The sequence below is a fragment of the Rhinoraja longicauda genome, chromosome 19 (assembly GCF_053455715.1).
Source record: "Rhinoraja longicauda isolate Sanriku21f chromosome 19, sRhiLon1.1, whole genome shotgun sequence".
NCBI lineage: Eukaryota > Metazoa > Chordata > Chondrichthyes > Rajiformes > Arhynchobatidae > Rhinoraja > Rhinoraja longicauda.
This window is the reverse complement of record NC_135971.1, coordinates 32,072,516-32,097,705: the sequence shown is the minus strand read 5'-3', so window position 1 is coordinate 32,097,705 and position 25,190 is coordinate 32,072,516. Positions and strand designations below refer to the sequence as shown.

Sequence of the window (25,190 nt, the reverse complement as noted above, 5' to 3'; positions counted from 1 at the left end):
GGCTGCAGAGTGCAATGAAGACCCAACCATAATGAATAGCCAAAGCCGTTAAGCATGGCATATTTCCTTTCTACAGGAGATTAAAGTATCGGATGGAACCAATGGTTTTGATAAAAAGTATAACTTTATTTCCACAATTCATTTAGTGTCGTTTGGAGATACAGCCCGGAAACAGGCCCTTCGGCCCACCGAGTCCGCAGTTATTTCCCAACATTAACACTGTCCTGCACACACTCGGGACAATTTACACATACACCAAGCAAATATTGTTCGTCTTTGAACTGTGGGAGGAAACCAAAGATCTCGGAGAAAACCCACGTGGTCTGGGGGAAAATGTACAAACTCCGTACAGACAGCACCCGTAGTTGGGATTGAACCGGATTCAATGGTGCTGCAAGCGCTGTAAGGCAGCGACTCTACCGCTGCGCCCTAATATTTCTTCATATTTTTTAATTTAGCACCATGTGCTACGGTGGGATTCGAACCCTGCCCTGACATATTATGTCATTAACCCAGAGATAACACCACTGCACCATCACCCCCCTGGTGAACGTGGTGTTCAGGTATCGCTCTTAGTGGCAGTGTGAACTGTGAGGAAGATGCTATGAGGTTGCAGGGTGACTTGGACAGGTTGTGTGAGTGGGCGGATGCATGGCAGATGCAGTTTAATGTAGATAAGTGTGAGGTTATCCACTTTGGTGGTAAGAATAGGAAGGCAGATTATTATCTGAATGGTGTCAAGTTAGGAAAAGGGGACGTACAACGTGATCTGGGTGTCCTACTGCATCAGTCACTGAAAGGAAGCATGCAGGTACAGCAGGCAGTGAAGAAAGCCAATGGAATGTTGGCCTTCATAACAAGAGGAGTTGAGTATAGGAGCAAAGAGGTCCTTCTGCAGTTGTACAGGGCCCTAGTGAGACCGCACCTGGAGTACTGTGTGCAGTTTTGGTCTCCAAATTTGAGGAAGGATATTCTTGCTATTGAGGGCGTGCAGCGTAGGTTTACTAGGTTAATTCCCGGAATGGCGGGACTGTCGTACGTTGAAAGACTGGAGCGACTAGGTTTGTATACACTGGAATTTAGAAGGATGAGAGGGGATCTTATCGAAACATATAAGATTATTAAGGGGTTGGACACGTTAGAGGCGGGAAACATGTTCCCAATGTTGGGGGAGTCCAGAACAAGGGGCCACAGTTTAAGAATAAGGGGTAGGCCATTTAGAACAGAGATGAGGAAAAACTTTTTTAGTCAGAGAGTTGTGAATCTGTGGAATTCCCTGCCTCAGAAGGCAGTGGAGGCCAATTCTCTGAATGCATTCAAGAGAGAGCTGGATAGAGCTCTTAAGGATAGCGGAGTCAGGGGGTATGGGGAGAAGGCAGGAACGGGGTACTGATTGAGAATGATCAGCCATGATCACATTGAATGGCGGTGCTGGCTCGAAGGGCCGAATGGCCTCCTCCTGCACCTATTGTCTATTGTCTCGGTGCTACCAGTCAATGTAGAGTGACCAGTTCACGGAATGATGTTCTCGGCATCACAGATGTTCTACAGTGGACCCATCAGCAATGCGTGAAGGCATTTCTTTTCAATGCATTGCTTCAGGTTCGATCGTTACATATTTTTTTAATGTCTGTGAGCCTCATGTATAATTCATATCAGCCAGTTCAGCTTAGTTTATTGTCAAGTGTACCAAGATGCAGTGAAAAGCTTTTTGCTGCGTGCTAACCCGTCAGCAGAAAGGCAACATATGATTACAATCAATCAATTTACAGTGTAAAGGTATAACGTTTAGTGCAAGGTAAAGCCAGCATAGTTCGAGGGACATCAAAGAGGTAGATAGTAGTTCAGCGCTGCCCGCTGGTTGTGGTAGGATGATTCAGTTGCCTGATAACAGCCAAGTAGCTCAACATCATCCTTACATTCGACTTGCTACGCTCTGTACCAAAGGCCCCCAAACTGAACCATTGCCTGTCTATTCCCCCCCCCCCCACAGATGCTACCTAATCCATTGAGTTCCACTAGCACTTTGTGTTTTGCTAAAGATTCCAGCATCTGCCATTCCTTGTAAGAGTCCCTTATGTTCTAGGATCATACAGAGTGGAAACAGGTCCTTCGGCACAACATAGCCCAGTTACACTCATCCCACCTGCCTGTGTTTAGCCCATATCCCTCCAACCCTGTCCTATCCATGTAGCTGTCTGTTTTTTGTTTAAAGTTGGGGTAGTCCCTGCCTCAACTACCCCCACTCGCAGCTCGTTCCATACACCCACCACCCTTAATGTAGAATAAGTTACCTATCAGAATCCTATTCCTCTTTTCCCCTTCACCTTAAACCTATGTCCTCTGGACCTTGATTTTCCTACTCTGGGCAAGAGGCTCTGTGCGTCTACCCGATCTATTCCTCTCATGATTTTATACACCTCTTTAAGATCACCCTTCATCCACCTGTTCTCCAAGGCTTTGAGACCCAGTCTTCTCAACCTCTACCCCGATAGTCCGGACCCTCGAGCCCTGGCAATATCCTTGTAAATCATCTCAGTACCCGAACCAGATCACTCTTCGAAACTGAAGATAAGCAAATAATATTCTGACATCCTTTTAATTGGATGGACTTACCATCAGCAGAGCCGGCCGTCTGCGGAGGCTGCGACCCGCCTTAGGCTCGGGCCGCGTGGATGCCGACATCGGGAGGTCCGGCAGCGGGTTCGCCCGCCCCGGGTCGCGGGGCTTGGGTCGCGGACATTTCACCGTCCGGCGCGGCCTAAAATAGGCCGCGGGATTTTTCTCTGCTCGGTGGGGGCTTCAATATCGGGAGCCCCGACCGCCTCGACGTGCAGCAACAGCAGCAGCGTGTTCGCCCGCCCCGGATCGGACTTATCATCGGCGGAGCCAGCCGTCTTCGGAGGCTGCGGGAGCGGCTGCGACTCGCCTTTGACTCTGCCCGCTGCGGACCGTCCGGCGCGGCCTGCAACAGCCTGACTGCAGGAGAAGACGGCAGGAGAAGGGAAAGACATTGTGGCCTTCCATCACAGTGAGGAGAGGACTGGAGGAGACTCACTGTGATGGATGTTTCTTTGATGGATGTTTCTTTTTTTGTGTGTTTTTGGGGTTGTGTAATTTTAATGCCTATTTAGTGCTTTTGTTGTTGGACTGAATTTCGTCCAATTTGGATGACAAATAAAGCTATCTTGAATCTTGAATAATAGAAAAAAATAGTATTCTAGACAATAGACAATAGACAATAGATGCAGGAGTAGGCCATTCAGCCCTTCGAAATCCATTCAATGCGATTTAATCGTCCATTTAATACATTTGTATTAAAGATATTCTTAAACATTTTATACATTGTATGATAATTTTTACCGCAAAAACAGGCGATCTTAAGACTACAGGAAACAGACTCTGGTGAGTTTGAAAGGAGTTTTGATAGCAGACCCAAGCGTTTTATAGGATTAGTGGAACTGGGCTCCAGGGTGTGAGAGGGAGAAAGGGAGTCAGCTTCTGCCTCATGTGAACTACCAGGATTTCCAAATCTTTGGAGAGTGGACAATCGGTATTTTACTGTATTGTGGAACTGAGAAAAAGCGATAAGCACAAATGCTGGAGTAACTCAGCAGGTCAGGCAGCGCCTCTGGAGAAAAGGAACAGCTGACGTTTCGGGTTCAGACCCTTCTTGAGAACGAGAGTCAGGAGGGAGGGAAACTTAGAGTTTTGAAAAGTACAAGTGATATCTGAGATTGAAAGGCCTGGATAGCGTGCTTGTGGAGAGGATGTTTCCAGTAGTGGGAGAGTCTAGGACCAGAGGGCACAGGCTCAGAATAAAAGGACACGCCATTAGAATGGAGATGAAGAGGAATTTCTTTATCCTGGTGAATCTGTGGAATACAGATTTTCCACATAATCTGTGGCTGTGGAGGCTAAGTCATTGGATATTTTTAAAGTGGAGATTGATAGGTTCTTGATTAGTAAGGGTGTCAAATGTTACAGGGAGAAGAAAGGAGAATGGGATTGAGAGGGGAGAAAAGATCACCATTGAATGTATGGTGGGGCAGACTTGATGGGCTCAATGGCCTAATTCTGGTCCTCTGACACGATCTTGTGAAAAAGCTCAGGCCTGGCACAAAGCTTGCAGTCCACAGGGCAGCAGTGATCACTGGTCTTTAAAATGTTTCTGAAACTAAGGCGACCTATCTACAACATCCGTGGATGCTGACTGACCTGCTGAGTGGTTCCCATTTTTATTTTGGACGTGCAGCATCTGCACTTTTTGTTTGATCCTTGCTCACAAAAGCCTTTCTTTGCATTGTATTAGCACACAGGTGGGGCACGTGGAGTAAGGAAATCTTTTTTTGAAGGGAAGGACGGACTGACAGATGCGCAGAGGGATCTTTGGAGCCAAGTCCACAGTTCCTTCAAAGTGGCAACAGAAGTAGATAGAACAGTAAAGAAGGTGCAAGGTATCTCCAAAGCGTCACCACAACACTAACATTAAGAGCTCCCATTGGCATTTGCAGCAAAGCTGCCAACAATATTTACAACGGATTTTTACAAAAGGCATGCACTATAAATGATAACCCTGATAAGAATAAACCTGAAACGTATCTTTACAATTGTGTTGCGAACACATGATGGGGGTTTTTTTTTAATGCCAGTCAGGGCAACACGGTGGCACAGCAGTGGAGTAGCTGCCTTACACCGCCAGTGACCCAGGTTCGATCCTGGCAACAAGTGCTCTCTGTACGGAGTTTGCACGTTCTCATTGGGACTGTGTGGGTTTTCTCCGGGTGCTCCGGTATCCATCCACACTCCAAAGACGTGCGGGCTTGTAGGTTAATTGGCTTCAGTCAAATTTGTAAATTGCCCCTAGCACGTAGGATAGCGCTCGAGCACGGGGTGATCGCTGGTCGGCACAGACTCAGTGGGCCGAAGGGGTCTGTTTCCACACTGTGTCTCTAAAGTCTAAAGAATCATCCGCTGCAATGAAAGGGCACCCGTACAATTAAGCAGATCCATGATTGGGGATAGACAGAAAATGCTGGAGTAACTCAGCGGGACAGGCAGCATCTTTGGAGAGGAGGATGGGATGACGTTTTGGATCGAGACCCTTCTTCAGACTGGGGAGACTGACTTCGGAAGCATTTTCTCCTTCTCGTTCCTGTCAACTCCTCCTGCTGGTCCATTCTGCTGCAAAGACTGACTGCTGGCAGAACCTAAGACAGAGAGTAACAAGGTGAGTGGAAATTGCAGGCAAAATCTATGATAAGACAGCACACTGGCGCAGCGGGTAGACCTGCTGCCTCACAGTGACAGAGCCCCAGGTTCGATCCTGACCTCGGGTGCTGCATGTGAGGAGTTTGCACGTCCTCCCAGCGACCACGTGGGTTTCCTCCCACATCGCGAAGGCGTGCGGGTTTGTAGGTTAATTTCCCCCAGTGTCAGGGAGCGGATGCAAAAGTGGGGTAACGTGGAACCAGCGTGAACGCTGCACGATGGTTGGCGTGGACCCCGTGGACTGAAGATCCAGTTTCCATGCTGTATCCCAAAACTAAACACCTTCCCATGTCCTTCTCTCTCCCCACTGCCGCATTTCTCAGCCTCCCCTCAACCCATCTCCCACAAAGTGTGGCGGGTGCCCAGAACGAACAGCCAAGATGTTTGAAGCAGATGGGAAAGTGGCATTTAAAAGACTTTTGAATAAATATATGGATACATTGAGAATGGAGGGATATGGATTATAGGCAGGCAGATAAGTAATGGTCTTGGCATCATGTTCGGCACAGACATTGTGGGCTGAAGGGCCCAATCTTGTGCTGTACTGTTCTATGCCCCATGTTCCATTATTGTGATCCATGCTGGGAGCTACATTCAGCACCAAGTCCTGCCCTAGTCTAACGAGTCCGTTCAATGTTACTTACCTGATGAGGAAGAGTCAGCCCCACTGGATCCTAAACAAATGAAAAGGCACAAGTCAGCTGCTGAGAAATGTCACTGCGGAAACACTGCCACGGGCTCCGCATCAAAGTGCTTCCACAAGAACAAGCACATCATATTCTGGGACAATTCTTCCTTGAGGTTAAACTGCAGCTGATATTAGAGAGAGGGAGCGCTGCACAGTTGCACAGGGAACGGAACGAGTGCTGCACTGTTGGAATGAGAGAACTGATTGAGTGCTGCATTGTTGCCCAGAGAACCAACAGCTGCACGGTTGCACAGAGTGAACCAAGGTGTCCCATACAACGGCTGGACCAGTCTACACTCCACATATTTATGGAGTGTGTGAGGTTGCAGCCCCTGTTCCAATCTCTAAAGGGGCTGTTCCTCGCCTTCTGGCTGCACTTCACACCCACCACCGTCATCTGTGGACACCCTGTGCGTAGGGGAGAGGGCAGGGCTGAAGATGTCCTGGTTGGGTCGCTCCTGGGCCTGGCCAATCTAGCCATCCGCGAGTCACGGCGCCAGGCGGAAGAGGGCTCTGCCCGAGCCGGCTGCCTGCCCCTTTTCCAGGGTTACGTCCGCGCTCGGGCGGTACGAGAGAGCTGCTACACGCTGTCCACGGGCACCCTGGGGGATTTCCGGGGCCGCTAGGCTCCGCGGGATGTGGAATGTATCCTTCTCGAGGATTGTGATATAGTTGTTTAGTTTTCAGTATATTTAGGAATATTTGTTTTACTTTGCACTATGGTTTGTAGCTATTGTCTTGTATTGTACATATTATTCGTGTAAATAATTGAATAGAATTATGTTTCGGTTAAAAAATGCTCTATTTACTTTCTCTACGCCTCTGAGAGGGTATTGCTCATTTTCAGTGCTCGTTTTCTGTGCATTTTTGAGGCTCAGAGCATCGCAACCAAAAGAATCTCCACACACAGGCGGAGGCAGCACAGTGGTGCAGCGGGTAGAGCCGATGTCTCACCGTGCCAGAGACCCGGGTTCGATCCTGACCACAGGTGTTGCCCGTGTGTGCAGATTTTGCACGTTCTCCCTATGACCGCGTGGGTTTGCCCTGTGGGCTCAGCTTTCCCCCCAGTTCCCAAAGATGTGTGGGTCTGTAGGTTAATTGTCCATCTGCAAATTGCCCCTCTAGTGCTGGGAGTAGATGGGAAATGGGATAACATAGCACTGGTGTAATCAATGGTCAGCGTGGACAGTGTGCCGAGGGGCCTGTTTCCTTGGTATGTGGTTAAACTAAATGGGCGGTGGCACGGCGGTGGAGTTGCTGCCTTACACCGAATGCAGAGCCGGAGACCCAGGTTAGATTCCGACTACGGGCGCCGTCTGTACGGAATTTGTACGTTCTCCCCGTGACCTGCGTGGGTTTTCTCCGAGATCTTCGGTTTCCTCCACTCGAAAGACGTGCAGGTTTGTAGGTGAATTGTCCCTCTGTAAATTGTGTGTGTTCCCCCCCCCCCCCCCCCCCCCCAGCCTAGTGTGTAGGGAGTAGATGTGAAATAGGATAACATAGAACTAGTGTGAACGGGTGATCGATGGTCAGCACGGACTTGGTGGGCCGAAGGGCCTGTTTCCTTGATGCATGTCTAAACTACACCAAGTGCTTCAGGTTAACATGACCGTACTCGGAATGCGAGCGGCCTGTCCCTGACTGTCGCTGGCGAAACGGTTCGTGCAATGCAGTCCTTACCCTTGCCAAAACAGCAGGAGCCTTTCACCACTCCAGAGAACTGCTTCCAGAAATAGAAAACAGCCCCCAGTGCGACCAGAAACAGCACCATAGCTGGGACCGCCAGCCACAGAGGAACACGGCCACCTTGGTCTAAACAAGGAGAGAGTCATCGCAAGATCAGCGGACGGGAACTTTCAATCAGCCCACATAGCGTAACAAACCATTACCCAGAGGTGGCACAGCTGGTAGAGTTGATGCCTTACAGCACCGGAGACCCGGGTTCGACCCCGACCTCAGGACCAAGCCTAGCAGGTGATAGGTGGATACAGGTGAAATGGGGTAGTGGGGTTGAGTGGAGGATGGGTGGGCGGCAGAGTGGCACAGCGGGTAGAACTGTTGCCTCACACCGCCAGAGACCGAGGTTCGATCCCGACCACCGGTGCTGCCTGCGTGTGGAGTTGCTCGTTCTCCATGTGAACGCATGGGATCGTCCGGTGCTCCGGTTTCCTCCCACATCCCAACAAAGACGTGCGGGTTTGTAGGTTCATTGGCCCTCCCCAAATTGACCCTGGTATGTAGCAAGTGGGTGAGAATATGAGATAACAGAGAACTATTGTGAACAGGTGAACAGATGGTCAGCGTGAACTCGGTGGGCCAAAGGGTCTGTTTCCATGCTGTAATAGACAAGAGACAATAGGTGCAGGAGGAGGCCATTCGGCCCTTCGAGCCAGCACCGCCATTCAATGTGATCATGGGCTGATCATTCTCAATCAGTACCCCGTTCCTGCTTTCTCCCCATACACCCTGACTCCGCTATCCTTAAGAGCTCTATCTAGCTCTCTCTTGAATGTATTCAGAGAATTGGCCTCCACTGCCTTCTGCGGCAGAGAATTCCACAGATTCACAACTCTCTGACTAAAAAAGTTTTTCCTCATCTCTGTTTCTAAATGGCCTACCCCTTATTCTTAAACTGTGTGGCCCCTGGTTCTGGACTCCCCCAACATTGGGAACATGTTTCCTGCCTCTAACATGTCCAACCCCTTAATAATCTTATACGTTTCGATAAGATCCCCTCTCATCCTTCTAAATTCCAGTGTATACAAACCTAGTCGCTCCAGTCTTTCAACATATGACAGTCCCGCCATTCCGGGAATTAACCTAGTAAACCTGCGCTGCACGCCCTCAATAGCAAGAATATTCTTCCTCAAATTTGGAGACCAATGCAGTGTGGCTCTCCGCACTAAACTAAATCCCACCCTCCTGACCTCTCTGGATACACATTTACTCGATGATAGGAAGCAGCTGGAGATGGTGCTAGGTTGGTTTATTGGGACTGGAGCCCGTGACCAGTGGTTTGCCTCAGAGATCGGTGCCGAGAGCCCTTTGCCGATTTTAATATCTATTAACGATTTGGAAGAAAATGAAGAAACAAATTGGTGGAGTAACCCAGCGGGACAGGCACCATCTGTGGATAGAAGGAATGGGTGACGTTTCGGGCCGAAGGGTCTCGACCCAAAACATCACACATTCCTTCTATCCAGAGATGCTGCCTGTCCCGCTGAGTTACTCCAGCATTTTGTGTCCATCTTCGGTTTAAACCAGCATCTGCAGTTCCTTCCTACACATTGGATGAGAATGGACAAGCCATGGGTAGTAAGTTTGCAGATGACACTAAAGTAGGTAGCATTGTAGAGAGGGAAGATGGTTGGACTCAGAGAGTCATGTAACGTGGAAACAGGCCCATCAGCCGAATTTCCTTATGCAGCCAACACGCCCCTTCACACTGGTCCCAGCTGACCGCATTTGGCCCATATCCGTCTAAACCTGTCCAATCCATGTACCTGTCCAAATGTTTCTCAAATGTTGTGATAGTACCTGCCTCATCTACCTCCACCAGCAGCTCGTTCCATATACCTACCACCCTTTGCGTAGAAAAGTTGCCCCTCAGTTTCCTATAGCATTTTTTAAAATAATCTTTTGGTTATCAAGAATTACAGTGGGATCTTAATCAGCTGGGCAAGTGGGCCGAGGAATGGCAAATGGAGTTTAATTCAGACAAGTTTTGAGAAGTCAAACAAGGGCAGCACTTTCGCAGGTTAACAGTGGGATCTCGAGGAGTGTGGTGGAGCACAGGGACCTTAGAGAATGGATATACTGTATAGTTCCCTGAAAGTGGCATCAGAGGTAGTCGCGTGCAGGAAGGAACTGCAGATGTTGGTTTAAACCGAAGATAGACACGAAAAAGCTAGAGTAACTAAGCGGGACAGGCAGCATCTCTGGAGAGAAGGAATGGGTGACGTTCATACCACTGGTATGAATATTGATTTCTCTAACTTCAAGTAACCCCGGCATTCCCTCTCTCCCCATCCCTCCCCCACCCACGTTGCACCAGCTTCGCGTTTTCACCCATCAAACAACTGACAATGGTCTGTTCCCTTTATGATCGTTACTCTTTGGCATAACTTTCGTTCAGTTGTTCTATATCTCTCTACATCATTGTCTGTATCTCTCATTTCCCTTTCCACTGACTCGTCTGAAGAAGGGTGTCGACCCAAAACGGCAAACCATTCCTTCTCTCCAGGGATGCTGCCTGTCCCGCTGAGTTACTCCAGCTTTTTGTGTCCATCAGAGGTAGTCATGGTGGTGAAGGGGTCTTCTGACTTTCATCGGTAACGGCAGTGAGGATAGAGGAACTGCACATGCTGGTTTACAAAAATAGAACTGCAGATTCTGGTTTACAAAAATGACACAAAATATTGGGTAACTGAATGGGTCAGGCAGCATCTCCAGAGAACATGGAAAGGCGATGTTTTGGGTTGAGACCCTTCTTCAGACTCTAGACGAGGTTTATGGTTGGGATCCATCTTCAGAATGAAGAAGGGCCCCAATCCGAAACGTCAGCTATCCATGTTCTGCGGGAGATGCTGACTGACCCACTGAGTTACTCCAGCACTTAATGTAAAAAACAAAGAGCTGCAGATGCTGGTTTATACCAAAAATAGACACAACGCGCTGGAGCAACTCAGGACAAAAAGGATGGGTGACGTTGCGGGTCGGGACCCATCTTCAGACTTCTTCAGTGTGATAAAGGGTCCTGACCCAAAACGTCACCTATCCGTGTTGTCCGGAGATGCCGGCTGACCAGCTGAGTTGCTTCAGCACTTTGCCTCTTTCATTGAGTGTGGAGGTTGGGACGTGTTGCTACAGTTTTACAAGTCGTTCTTCATTCATCTCCTACCCCAGACAACGTCCATTTCCTCGGGCTTGCTGCTGTGCCACACGCGGCAGGCGTGCTCCCGACTCTCTGCAGGCGCCATCAGCAGAGTTATCTTCATCTGGTAGGTGCCATCGTGGTTGGGTAGAACGCCAGAGTTTTTGTTCGCGGGGACAGGTTGCCCCTCCCTGAACCAACTCATGTTGATGGCCTGCGGGAAAAAGCCAGTGGCCAGGCAATGGAGAGCGCGTTTCTGACTATCGGGAGAACTCCTGGAGTAGACTGTCACATCTGGTTCATCTGGGAGAAAAGAAAAAGACATGGAATTGCAGGGAACCACAGACAGGGGAATCTGCAAGAAAATACCTGCAGATGCTGGTACAAATCGAAGGTATTTATTCACAAAATGCTGGAGTGTCTGAAGAAGGGTCTCGACCCGAAACGTCACCCATTCCTTCTCTCCTGAGATGCTGCCTGACCTGCTGAGTTACTCCAGCATTTTGTGAATAAATCGATTTGGACCAGCATCTGCAGTTATTTTCTTATACTAAAATAAACCTAAAACCGGAATATTCTGTAAGTACATCTGCACTTCCCAGAATAGCGGAATAGTAGAGCCATCGAGTCATAGATTGATACAGCGTGGAAACAGGCCTTTCGGCCCAACTTGCCCAAGCTAGATTTAGATTTAGATTTAGAATCTGCCCACCGAATCCGCGCCGCCCAGCGATCCCCACACATTAACACTATCCTACACACACTAGGAACAATTTTTTTTTAAACATTTACCCAGTCAATTAACCTACATGGAATTGCAGGGAACCACAGACAGGGGAATCTTGAGTAAATATTGGACAAGCTCATTAGACTTTAGAGATACTGCAAGAAAATACCTGCAGATGCTGGTACAAATCGAAGGTATTTATTCACAAAATGCTGGAGTGTCTGTACACAATACTCCAGGTGCGGTCTCACCAAGGCCCTGTACAACTGCAGCAGAACCTCCCTGCTCCTAAACTCAAATCCTCTTGCTATGAATGCCAGCATACCATTCGCTTTCTTCACTGCCTGCTGCACCTGCATGCTTGCTTTCAATGACTGGTGCACCATGACACCCAGGTCACGTTGCATCTCCCCTTCTCCCAATCGGTCACCATTCAGGTAATACTCTGCTTTCCTGTTCTTGCCGCCAAAGTGGATAACCTCACATTTATCCACACTATATTGCATCTGCCATGCATTTGCCCACTCGCCTAATCTATCCGTCACTCTGCAGCCTCCTAGCATCCTCCTCGCAGCTAACACTGCCACCCAGTGAAGAAAGCTAATGGCATAGAAACATAGTTAGAAATATAGAAAATAGGTGCAGGAGGAGGCCATTCGGCCCTTCGAGCATTCATTGTGATCATGGCTGATCGTCCCCAATCAATAACCCGTGCCTGCCTTCTCCCTATATCCCTTGATTCGACTAGTCCCCAGAGCTCTATCTAACTCTCTCTTAAATCCATCCAGTGATTTGGCTTCCACTGCCCTCTGTGGCAGAGAATTCCACAAATTCACAACGCTCTGGGTGAAAAAGTTTTTTCTCACCTCAGTTTTAAATTGGCTTCGGTAAAAATGCGTCCACGATTTCTAGAGCCATTTCCTTAAGTACCCTGGGATGCAGACCATCAGGCCCTAGGGGTTTATCAGCCTTCAGTCCCATCAGTCTACCCAACACCATTTCCTGCCTAATGTGAATTTCCTTCAGTTCCTCCGTCATCCTAGGACCTCAGTCCACTAGAACATCTGGGAGATTGTTGGGTGTCTTCCTTAGTGAAGATACTCCAAATGAGACCTTCATCGGTTTTTGACATTTACAAAATGGAAAAAGGATTCTGAATTTGTACTCTATCTATGCCCCTCATAATTTTATATTCTTCTATCATATCTTCCTTCAACCTCCAGCGTTCCAGAGAAAACAATCCAATTTTGTCCTTCTAGCGAAGATAGACACAAAATGGTGGAGTAACTCAGTGGCTCCGGCAGCATCTCAGCAGAGAAAGAATGGGTGATGCTTTGGGTTAAGACCCTTCTTCAGACTGATGTCAGGGGAGGGGGCCGGACAAAGATAGAATGTAGTCGGTGAAAGTAAGACTGGTGGGAGAACTGGGAAGGGGATAGAGAGGGAAAGCAGGAACTCTCTGAAGTTAGAGAAGGCAATGTTCAAACCGCTGGGGTGTAAACTACCCAAGCAAAATATGAGGTGCTGTTCCTCCAATTTGTGCTGGGCCCCACTCTGACAGTGGAGGAGGCCCAGGACAGAAAGGTCAGATTGCGAATGGGAGGGCAAGTTGCAGTGCTGAGCCACCGGGAGGTCAGGAAGATTAAGACGGTCGGACTGAGCGAAGGTGTTCAGCAAAACGATCGCCGAGCCTGCGCTTGGTCTCGCCGATGTAGAACCTCTCCTAATAGCTATAACTCCCTAATCCCAGCAGCATTCTGGTAAACCCCTTCTGTACCCTCTGCAAAGCCTCCACATCCTTCCTGTAATGGGGCGACGAGAACAGCACACCATAAACTCTAAATGCGGCGTAACCAAAGTTTTACAAAGCTGCGTCATGACTTCCTGACTCTTATGCCCAATGCCCTGACCGATGAAGGCTGAGCACACATTACAACTCAGTGGGCTAGTGTTAGGAGACAGGGGCCCCATCACCCAGGTGTGTTGGGGTGGGGAAGCGGTTACCATATCATGAGGGAGACAGCGGGAGAGCGTGGAGTCATCCATGAAGGCAGTTTGGGGCTCGACGCAAAACCCATAGTGTTGGAGCAACTCAACAGGTCAGGCAGCATCAGTGGAGGGAATGGATCGGCGACGTTTAGGGTCGGGACCCTACCTCATAAGGGTCTACACGCCAAGCGGCAAGGGGGTTGGGGGGTAGACAATGCAGGTCCCCAGCAAGTGTGGCTTTTGGACAATCAGAAATGGGTGTGGCTTCCCATCCTGGTGACCAAGGGTGATCGAGGAGGTAAGACACAAAATGCTGGAGTAACTCAGTGGGACAGGCTGCATCTCTGGAGAGAAGGAATGGGTGACATTTCGGGTTGAGACCCTTCAGATTGATAGAGGAAGAGGTGGGAGGGACAAGAGGGGGACAGGATTGGTGGGCGGAGGGGCAAACGGCGGCTGGCACAGCATGACAATAGACAATAGAAAATAGGTGCAGGAGAAGGCCATTCGGCCCTTCGAGCCAGCACCGCCATTCAATGTGATCATGGCTGATCATTCTCAATCAGTACCCCGTTCCTGCCTTCTCCCCATACCCCCTGACTCCGCTATCCTTAAGAGCTCTATCTAGCTCTCTCTTGAATGTATTCAGAGAATTGGCCTCCACTGCCCTCTGAGGCAGAGAATTCCACAGATTCACAACTCTCTGACTAAAAATGTTTTTCCTCATCTCTGTTCTATATGGCCTACCCCATATTCTTAAACTGTGGCCCCTGGTTCCGGACTCCACCAACATTGGGAACATGTTTCCTGCCTCTAATGTGTCCAACCCCTTAATAATCTTATACGTTTCGATAAGATCCCCTCTCATCCTTCTAAATTCCAGTGTATACAAGCCTAGTTGCTCCAGTCTTTCAACATATGACAGTCCCGCCATTCCGGGAATTAACCTAGTAAACCTACGCTGCACGCCCTCAGCTTATTATTGACTTATTATTATTGTCAAGTCACAGACTCATACAGCATGGAATGACCTACCTTTGCGAGATAGCGCGGCGTGTCCGTGCTCCAGGTATATCTTCAACCATTTCACGCAGATTTTCTCGGTGTAATGCTTCTTGTAGACGTTGTTGGCCGTGTCGCTGTTCCACTTGTCCCTCGTGCTCAAGGCCAAGGGCGAGGCGGTGACCCAGATGGACTGCTGGAAGTCAAAGCTGATCAGGTCCTCGCCGTTGAAGGCATACTGGCGCACCCCGCTCACCTCCCCGTTGTCCGTGATGCTGCAGCCAGACGTGTACTGCAGGTAGTTCATCTCTAGACATGGAGAGGACGTCAAAAGCCGCCCGAAACTCACACGCATCGTCTACATCCACCAACCCAGGGGTGGCATCTACAAGATGGGTATCACCCACCATTACCCACCCATTACTGGCCCAACTCAGCACAGAACTCAACATCCCGTTGCACTCCCAACAGTTGTACAAAATGGTGGTGAGGCACATTTTAGTTTTAGACAATAGACAATAGGTGCAGGAGGAGGCCATTCGGCCCTTCGAGCCAGCACCGCCATTCAATGTGATCATGGCTGATCATTCTCAATCAGTACCCCGTTCCTGCTTTCTCCCCATACCCCCTGACTGCGCTATCCTTAAGAGCTCTATCTAGCTCTCTCTTGAATGTATTCAGGGAATTGGCCTCCACTGCCCTCTGAGGTAGAGAATTCCACAGATTCACAACTCTCTGACTAAAAAAGTTTTTTCTCATCTCTGTTCTAAATGGCCTACCCCTTATTCTTAAACTGTGGCCCCTGCTTCTGGATTCTTAAACTGTGGCCCCTGGTTCTGGATTCTTAAACTGTGGCCCCTGGTTTTGTTTATTATTATTGTCAAGTCACAGACTCATACGGCATGGAAACAGGCCCTCTGGCCCAACTTGCCCTCACCGACTAATATTCCCATCTCCACTCGCCCCACCTGCCTGCATTTGGTCCATATCCCTCTAAACCTGTCCTATCCATCTGTCCATCACATTGTTTCTTAAACATTGCAATAGTCCCCGCATCACCTGCCTCTTCTGGCAGCTCATTCCATACACCCACCACCCTTTGAGTGAAAAAGTTACCCTTCCGATTCCTATTGAATCTTTCCCTCTTCAGCTTAAACCTAAGTCCTCTGGTTCTCGATTCCTCTGCTCTGGGCAAGTGGCTCTGTGAGTCTACCCGAACTATTCTTCTCACGATTTTATCCACCTCTAGAGTACTGACGTATATTGAAAAGCTTTTTCTTGCATGCCATCCAGTCAGCAAAAAGGCGATACATGATTACAATCAAGCCGTGAACTGTGTACAGACACACGATAAAGGGAATAATGTTTAGTACAAGATAAAGACCAGTTAAGTCCAATTAAATGGTATAAGAAAATAACTGCAGATGCTGGTACAAATCAAAGGTATTTATTCACAAAGTGCTGGAGTAACTCAGCAGGTCGGGCAACATCTCGGGAGAAGGAATGGGTGACGTTTCGGGTCGAGACCTTTCTTCAGTCTGAAGAAGGGTCTCGACCCGAAATGTCACCCATTCCTTCTCTCCCGAGATGCTGCCCGACCTGCTGAGTTACTCCAGCACTTTGTGAATAAAGTCCAATTAAAGATAGTCTGAAGGTCTCCAATGAAGTAGGTGGTGACTCAGGCCAGCTTTCTAGTTGGTGATATCATGGCACAATTGTCTCTAAACAGCCTTTGAAGAAACTGTCCCTGAATCAGGAGGTGTGCCTCTTGCCTAACGGGAAAGGGGAGAAGAGGGAGTGACTGGGGTGAGACTCATTCTTGATTATGCTGGCAATCCTAGAATGGCTGATTTGGAGGGGTCTGTTCAGTTTTGGTCACCCTGCTCGAAGAAGGAAGTTAATAAACTGAGAAGGGCAGAGAAAGTTTACGTTCTCCCTGTGACATGCGTGGGTTTTCTCCGAGACGTTCGGTTTCCTCCCACTCTCCAAAGACGTGCAGGTTTATGGGTTAATTGGCGGTGCGGACTTGCTGGGACGAAGGGCCTGTTTTCACGCTGTATGGCTAAACTAAACTAAACGGCCAACATGTCTGTGCACACCATTGCCCGTCGCATGCAGCGTGAATCGAGCACAAAGGATACACCCACCCGTCTTGTTGCCGTTACATCGTTGCATTGCGATCTGGACATTGGCCATGTGCAACTTGTGTCGATTGATCAATCTCTGGGTCTCCATGTCCCAGTAGTCACTTCCCAGTTCTCTCTCCATCCAAGGCTGCCGGGCAATGTCCTTCTCGGTTTTGCTGTCAAAGTAGGTTATCTGAACGTCATCCAAAACTCCGACGTGCACAAACTCAGGAAAGTCCGCACTCCTGAACATCGTGGTGTAGTAATATTGCAGTGAGTGAGTCTCTGTAAATCACAACACAACCTCAGAATGAGATAACATGGTGCCGGCCTCTCAGACACCTCCTCTCCTCCATCCCCTGCCCGTCACTCATCGGTAAAAGAACATGGAACATAGAACAGTACATTACAGGAACATGATGCCAAACATGATGCCACGTTGAACTGGTCTAATCTGCATGCACATGGTCCATCTATATACTAAAACTCTCGTTTGTTTGTATGTTCTTGAACTACAGCCAAAACGGTACACGATAGCGCAACAATGTTAGGCCCACCTTACTCACCGTCATCCCTTTGGTGCTAATGGGGGGAGGGGGGAAGAGGAGGGACGCGAAGGGAGGAGGCAAGGAGGGGGTGCTGCATCAATGCAGGAGAGGTTTTAGGCCCAACGGGTCCACTTGGTCTAGTATCCCTCTATTCTTTGCACTTACAAGTGCCTATCTAAAAGCCTTTAAATGCCACTATCGTTTCTGCCTGCACCACCACCCCTGTCAGTGTGTACCTGGCACCTAGCATCCTCTGTGTAAAAATTTTGTCCAGCACATCTTCATTCCAGGCTTGTATACACTGGAATATAGAAGGATGAGGGGGGATCTTATTGAAACATATAAGATAATTAGGGAATTGGACACATTAGAGGCAGGAAACATGTTCCCAATGTTGGGGGAGTCCAGAACAAGGGGCCGCAGTTTAAGAATAAGGGGTAGGCCATTTAGAACGGAGATGAGGAAGAACTTTTTCAGTCAGAGAGTGGTGAAGGTGTGGAATTCTCTGCCTCAGAAGGCAGTGGAGGCCAGTTCGTTGGATGCTTTCAAGAGAGAGCTGGATAGAGCTCTTAAGGATAGCGGAGTGAGGGGGTATGGGGTGAAGGCAGGAACGGGGTACTGATTGAGAGTGATCAGCCATGATCGCATTGAATGGCGGTGCTGGCTCGAAGGGCTGAATGGCCTACTCCTGCACCTATTGTCTATTGTCTATTATACTTTCTCCCTCTCATCTTATGGCTGAGCCCTCTAGTGTTGGATATTTTAACCCTAGGAAAAAGGTTCTGACTATCTACCCTGTCTATGCATCATAATTTCTTATACTTCTATCAAGCCTCCCTTCAACCTCCACTGTTTCGGAGAAATCAATCCACGTTTATCCAACCTAACGGACAGAGAAAGCTCAAGAAATGAACGCCTTCATCTCAATGGAGATGCAAGGAACCGCAGATGCTGGAATCCCGAGCAAAACGCAAAGTGCTGGAGTAACTCAGTGGGTCAGGCAGTATCTGTGGAGGACAGGCCGCGTTTCATCTCCGTTGGAAGAACCCTAATGGAGGCGTACAACATACTGAGAGGCATAGATAGGGTGGAGAGTAAGAAACAAAAGGTATGTAGGTTAATTGACTGGGTAAATGTAAAAATTGTTCCTAGTGTGTGTAGGATAGTGTTAATGTGCGGGGATCGCTGGGCGGCGCGAACTTGGTGGGCCGAAAAGGCCTGTTTCCGCGCTGTATCTGAAATATGAAAAAAAGAAATAAAAAATATTTCCCCATAATGAAGACTCTAAATTAGGAGGCCTAGGTTTAAGATGAGGAGCAAGAGCTTCAGAGAGGATTTGGAGGGTGTTTGGAATCTGGAAGACACTGCCTGATGGGGTGATTCTCACAACATTTAAGAAAATCTGGGTAAAGAACCAAATTTCCAAGGCAGAGAAGATAATGAACCAAATGTTGGTAAATAAATTAGTAGAATGCAATTTGCTGCATTTTGAAAAGTCCAATCATGGCAGGATCTTCACGATGAATGGCAGGCCTCTGGGGAGTGTTGTGGGGCAGAGGGAACTCGATGGGCAGGTACATAATTCCCATAAAGTGGCATCACAGGTAGGGTGGTCAAAAAAGCTTTTGGTACATTGGCCTTCACCCAGTCACGGTATTGAGCATTGAAGCCGCTTACAACCCAACGTTATGAATATTGATTTCTATAACTTCAAGTAACCCTTGCAACCCCTCTCCCTCTCTGTCCTTCCCCCACCCAAGTCATTGTAGTAGTATCAAAGTGGTCTTGTGTAGGTGGTGGTTTACAATGAAGATAGACACAAAATGCTGGAGTAACTCAGTGCGACGGGCAGCAAATCCGGATAGAAGGAATGGGCGACGTTTCGGGTCAAGACCTTCTTCAGACTTAACAACAAGACAAGGTCGACTTGGTGAGTCTCAGTGTCTGTAACTCATTTTGGCGCCACATGAGTGCAAAGGCGCCATGGAGACTGGGTGATCATTTCGCTGAACACTTTTGCTCAGTCCGCCTGGACCTACCTGATCTCCCAGTTGCCAAACTCTTTAATTCTCCTTCCCATTCCCACACTGAACTTTCTGTCATACTATGTCCTCCATTGTCAGAGTAAGGCCAAGTGTAAATTGGAAGTACAGCATCTCATATTTTGCTTGGGCAGCTTGCAACCCAGTGGTATGATTATTGATTTCTCTAACTTCAAGTAACCCTTGCATCCCCTCTCTTTCCATCCCTCTCTCACCCGCCACACCAGCTTCAAAGTCCTCTTGTTGAGTCTCATTGTCTGTACTCGTTCTCATCCAGCACATAGATAACAATGGTCTGTTTCCTTTATCATTGTTACTTTTATCATATCTTTAATTCATTTGTTATTTATCTCCCTGTATCAGCGTCTATATTTCTTGTTTCCTTTTCCCCTGACTCTCAGTCTGAAGAAGGGTCTCGACCCGAAACATCACCCATTCCTTCTCTCCAGCGATGCTGCCTGTTCCGCTAAGTTACTCCAGCGTTTTGTGTCTATGCTGTCTGACCCGCTGAGTTACAGCAACTTTTATTGTCTATATTGAGTACAGATGTTGGGATGTTATATTACCAGTTATCTAAGATGTTGGAGGACGTACTTGGAGTCTGATGTTTACATTTGGTCACCCTGCTGTAGGAAGGAAGTGTAAAAAAGTCTGAAGGGTCTCAACCCGAAATATCACCCATTCCTTCTCTCCTGAGATGCTGCCTGACCTGCTGAGTTACTCCAGCATTTTGTGATGCTATAGGAAGGATGTCATTAAGTGGTAAAGACCATAGAGAAGATGTACGAGGATGTTGCTCAGACTTGAGGGGCTGAGCTACATGGAGAGGTTGGACAGGCTAGGACTTTATTCCTTGAGCACAGGAGGCTGAGGGGTGATCTTAAAGAGGGGTACTAAATCGTGAGGGGAATAGATGGGGTGAATGCACAGATTTTTTACCCAGAGTATAGGAATCAGGAAGCTGAGGTCATAGGCTTCAGGTGCGAGGGGAATTCTTTTTTTAAGTTTAGCGTAGTTTAGAGATACAGAGTGGGATCAGACCCTTCGGCCCGCCGAGTTCGTGCAGACCAGCGATCAAAGTACACTAGCACTATCCTACACACCAGGGACAATTTACAATTTGTACCAAAGCCAATTAACCTACAAGAATGTGGAATTCTCTGCCTCAGAAGGCAGTGGAGGCGAATTCTCTGAATGCATTCAAGAGAGACCCGGATAGAGCTCTTAAGGATAGTGGAGTCAGGGGGTATGGGGAGAAGGCAGGAACGGGGTACTGATTGAGAATGATCAGCCATGATCACATTGAATGGCGGTGCTGGCTCGGAGGGCCGAATGGCCTCCTCCTGCACCTATTGTCTATTGTGGTAGGAAACCAGAGCTCCCGAAAAAACCCACACAGTCACGGGGAGAATGTACAAATTCCATACAGACAGCACCCATAGTCAGGATCGAACCCAGGTCTCTGGCGCTGTAGGGAAGCAACTCCACCTCTGCGCGACCGTGCCTGTAGGAATCTGAGGGGCAACTTTTTCATGCAGAAGGTGATGGCTATATGGAACAAGCTTCCAAAATGGGTATTTGAGGCAAGGACTATAACAACATTTAAAAGACTTTTGGACAGGTACACAGATAGGAAAGGTTTAGAGGGATATCGGCCAAATGCAGGAAGTTGGGAATAGTGTAGATGGAGCATGTTGGTCGCCTTGGGAAAGTTGGCCCAAAGAACCTGTTTCCATGCAGTATGACTCTGCGTACTTGCAACATTTTCTATTTTATTTTTTAGATTGCAGGCTGAGTGGTGATTCAAGATTCAAGATAGCTTTATTTGTCATCCAATAAAACGATTTTTTTGGACGAAATTCAGTCACCCACAGTCCAACAATAAAACATTAAATTAGGCAGATTACACAATAAAGCAATTAAAATAGGCAAATTACACAACCCCAAAAACACACAAAAAAAAGAAACATCCATCACAGTGAGTCTCCTCCAGTCCTCTCCTCACTGCGATGGAAGGCCACAATGTCTTATAGAGTGCATAAAATCATGAGGGGAATAGACACAGTGCATACAGAGAGTCTTTAACCGAGGGTAGGGGAATCAAAAAGAAGACATATGTTAAAGATGAGAGGGGACAGAATTAATATGGACCTGAGGGCCATCTTTTTCACTCAGAGGGTGGTAAGTAAATGGAAGCAGCTGCCAGAGGAGGGAATTGAGGCAGGCATTATAACTGAATTTAGAAGATACTTGGTCAGGTCGGTGGATAGGAAAATTTTAAAGGGATGTGGGCCAAACGTGAACCAATGGGACTAACTTAAATTAGACTAACTAGTCTTCCTGTCTCCGACTACATTCTATCTTTGTCCTGCCCCCTCCCCTGACATCAGTCTGAAGAAGGGTCTCAACCCGAAACGTCACCCATTCCTTCTCTCCCGAGATGCTGCCCAAAGATAATAGACCACTCGACCCCCAAAACCGTAGTAGGTCATGGGTAAATTTCAGTGCCATTTTAGTAAGCAGATTCTGTGTGTTAGACTGGGCAGTGTTGACAACTCTCTGCGATTTCTTCGTATATAAAAAGTTTGCAAACAATTATTTTTGTTCAACTTCTTGGATAAATTGACATTTATAACTATTTCTTGAAGAGTTGCTGCTTCATGATCTTTAAACTTTGGATGTTACTGATTGAATATTTGCACCAGAGATCCACTCTGTCTGTATCGGGCCAATTGATCATATTTAATGAACTGTTCTTCTTTGCTTTCTCTGTTAATTTTAATTTCACCTCCACGAGCTGTATCTCTTTTTGTTTTATTTTTAAAAGTCATGGAAGCAGAGATTAGGCATTTGCAAACAATAGAACTCTACCGTAATATAATTGAAAAGACATTTAACTTTATACATGGAGCCATGAAAATTTGAATTGGTGAATTGATTAGTTAAAAACTCTTGACAGCCACTAAAATTACCAAATCTGCCTGATGTGGTACAGAAGCATGAATCCAATTCAAATAGATACAGTGGTGGAGTAAATCAGGCAGCATCTCTGGAGAAAAAGGATGGGTGATGTTTCAGGCTGGGAACCTTCTTCAAACAAGGGGGGGGGGGGGGGGGGGGGAGGTGAAGAGCTGGTATAAATCAGGACCTGATATTTTCATTGGTTAGCTGATATGTGAAACAGTACAACCCTGTATATCTCGCACATAAAATGATGTAAATCCTTACCATGAATGACATAAATAAAAAGTGTTATCCTTGTTTATGAAGTTCATTTTTGAATGGTTTAAAATTGGGGTTAGTGCAATATACTGCTAACCCACAAATGTGTCGTTATGACATATTCACATTTGAAATATCCATAAATCACAAAAAAAAGTGCGTATGTTATTTGACAAACTTATCAGTTGAATTTAAATATGAAATTTTTACAGGTTGTAGGGATCAATGCATGTAACTAATTTTTCGCAAAAGTGAGGGTTAGCACTAAATTGCAGCAACCCCCTCAATTATATGTTAAATTCAAAACTAAACTATGGTAGCGATGTACATTATTCATGTCTAAAGCTAGCACTTCAGTATCAGTGTAGGTATGTATGCATTATATTTTATTACACTAATATAGAATGAAAAAATATCTTGACATGTGTTCATAGTTCTTTTATTCACAATATTAGGATTTCTGAAATAAGTTTGATGTCACTGATGTATGGGTAGGCCCTAATGAAATGTATGTGAGAGAACAGTGATCGTGTTAGGGAGAACCATGTGCATTATATATGAGAGACACAGAGACACACACACACACACACACACACAGAGACACACATGCAGAGACACACACACACACACACACAGACACCCACACACAGACAGAGAGACACACACAGAGACACACACACAGAGACACACACAGAGAGACACACACAGAGAGAGACACACACACAGAGACACACACACACACACAGAGACACACACACACACAGGGACACGCGGGGACACACAGACACACAGACACAAACAGACACACACAGAGACACACAGAGACACACACACACACACACACAGAGACACACACACAGAGACACACACACAGACAGAGACACACACATACAGAGACACACACATACAGAGACACACACATACAGAGACACACACATACAGAGACACACACATACAGAGACACACACACACAGACACACAGAGAAAAAAAGGTCACTAAACAAATAATTAGAGGAAATCACAAGAATCTATATATATATATATATGCCTATACATAAGCCATAAAGGTCAATTCTCCTTTATGGTTTGTGTACATCATATTATGTATTATGTACATCATATTATGTACATCATGTGAGAAATAAGATGAGGAGGGAAATAGAGCGTTGCTTTAAATGAAAGTTGCTTCTGATCCATGAGAAGGAACTTTGAGGTCTATTTATCTGTGTCTTGCCTCTCACACACATTCATATATAATATATGAATACATATATATATATATATATAAATATATATATATATATATATATATCTATATATAAATACATATATATATATATATATAAATACATATATATATTATATAAATACATATATATATATATATATATATATAAATACATATATATAGATAGATGTTATATTTGTGTCGAGTATGTGTTAGAGCAATACAAGGGAAACTGCACAAAAGAGGGGGCTGGGGAAGGATGGGAGGGAAATGGGCAGAAACAGAAAGAATAAAATAATAAGAAAGAATAAAATCAGAGAAATTCAGCAGGGGGGAAACATTTAAAAAGAAAAATAACAAAAGAATGTGAATTGATAGACGATATTTTTCTGCATTTTAATAGTACCATCACACATACTGTCCCGCAACACTAATTAGACTGCGAGAGGCATAGCGATCGGCGGGTTTTGCTCTCCGTTGTGTACTACGCTTTAGTATACGCGATTTCGACGGTGGTCCATCTTGCTCCGCTCCATTATCTTTGATGCTGCCTGACCTGCTGAGTTACTCCAGCATTTTGTGTCTAATAACTTAGACGGGGCAGCTTCGGTGAATGCAGGAGATCCGCCGAAGGGCCTGTTTGCTTGCTATATTACTCCAGTACAGATGGGGGCACAATAAACAGTATTGACAGGATGGGCCTGTGTTCGTACTCCATAAATCTACGATCATATCTTTCGCAAATTTATGTTGACCTATTTATCGCCTGCCACGCATTGCCCTGCCTCTCCCCTTCTCCATATCCCCCCCCCCATAACAATCAATCTTTACAAGGGTTCTCCAGGGTTGCTGCCTGACCCGCAGAGTTATTCCAGCACTTTGGTCTTTGTGCACCTTCGGCCTCAAGTCTTTCCAAAGGGAGAAGTAATGGGGTTAGAGGAATAAACTCCACTTACCTGGACGGACCCAGGGAAGGCAGAGACACAGGGTCCAGAGGAGCAGCAACATTCCCCAAACCGGGCAGGGCAAGGGGGGGGCGAAGAGTCCAACTAAAAATAAACAACACAATTTTTTTTTATTATAAACACTTTATGGCGCAGTCCTCAAATTCAATGCGGAAGCAGAGAAAGTAAATCATTGGGCACTCGGATACAAGCGTCCAATGAGAGGTTTCACAGTAACTGCTCACCAGTTACCGGGCAGCCCAGACTTAAACAGTTTAAAAACACATTGAAACATATAAGATAATAGTAAGATTAAATGAGAACTTACCAGTTCGAAGTTTGATCTGTATTTTATGAGGAGTTACGATGAGGGATTACGTGAAGACCCCGTCCAGCACGCATGCGCGACATTCTTCAAAGCAGCGGTGTGGATTCACAGAAAAAACACAACGATTGAAATAAATATAGTAAAGAAAAAATAAGAACTTAATTACCAGTTGATCTGTATAATAGAGGGTGGGAGCGGAGGG

General features: G+C 46.8%; 1 protein-coding gene across 1 annotated transcript in view; it reads right to left on the bottom strand.

The window, feature by feature from the left end:
• LOC144602948 (uncharacterized) overlaps positions 1 to 24,824 on the bottom strand; it is an 80,013-nt gene extending 55,189 nt beyond the window's left edge. Inside the window, exons 1-7 of the mRNA XM_078416070.1 lie at positions 24,673 to 24,824; positions 16,698 to 16,961; positions 14,584 to 14,859; positions 10,860 to 11,135; positions 7,640 to 7,771; positions 5,916 to 5,945; positions 5,113 to 5,210 (exon numbers count right to left, since the gene is read on the bottom strand). Coding sequence (XP_078272196.1) covers positions 5,113 to 5,210; positions 5,916 to 5,945; positions 7,640 to 7,771; positions 10,860 to 11,135; positions 14,584 to 14,859; positions 16,698 to 16,961; positions 24,673 to 24,724 — 1,128 coding nt within the window. The 5' untranslated portion in view covers positions 24,725 to 24,824. The remainder of the gene's footprint in view (positions 1 to 5,112; positions 5,211 to 5,915; positions 5,946 to 7,639; positions 7,772 to 10,859; positions 11,136 to 14,583; positions 14,860 to 16,697; positions 16,962 to 24,672) is intronic.
• Positions 24,825 to 25,190: the final 366 nt, after the last annotated feature.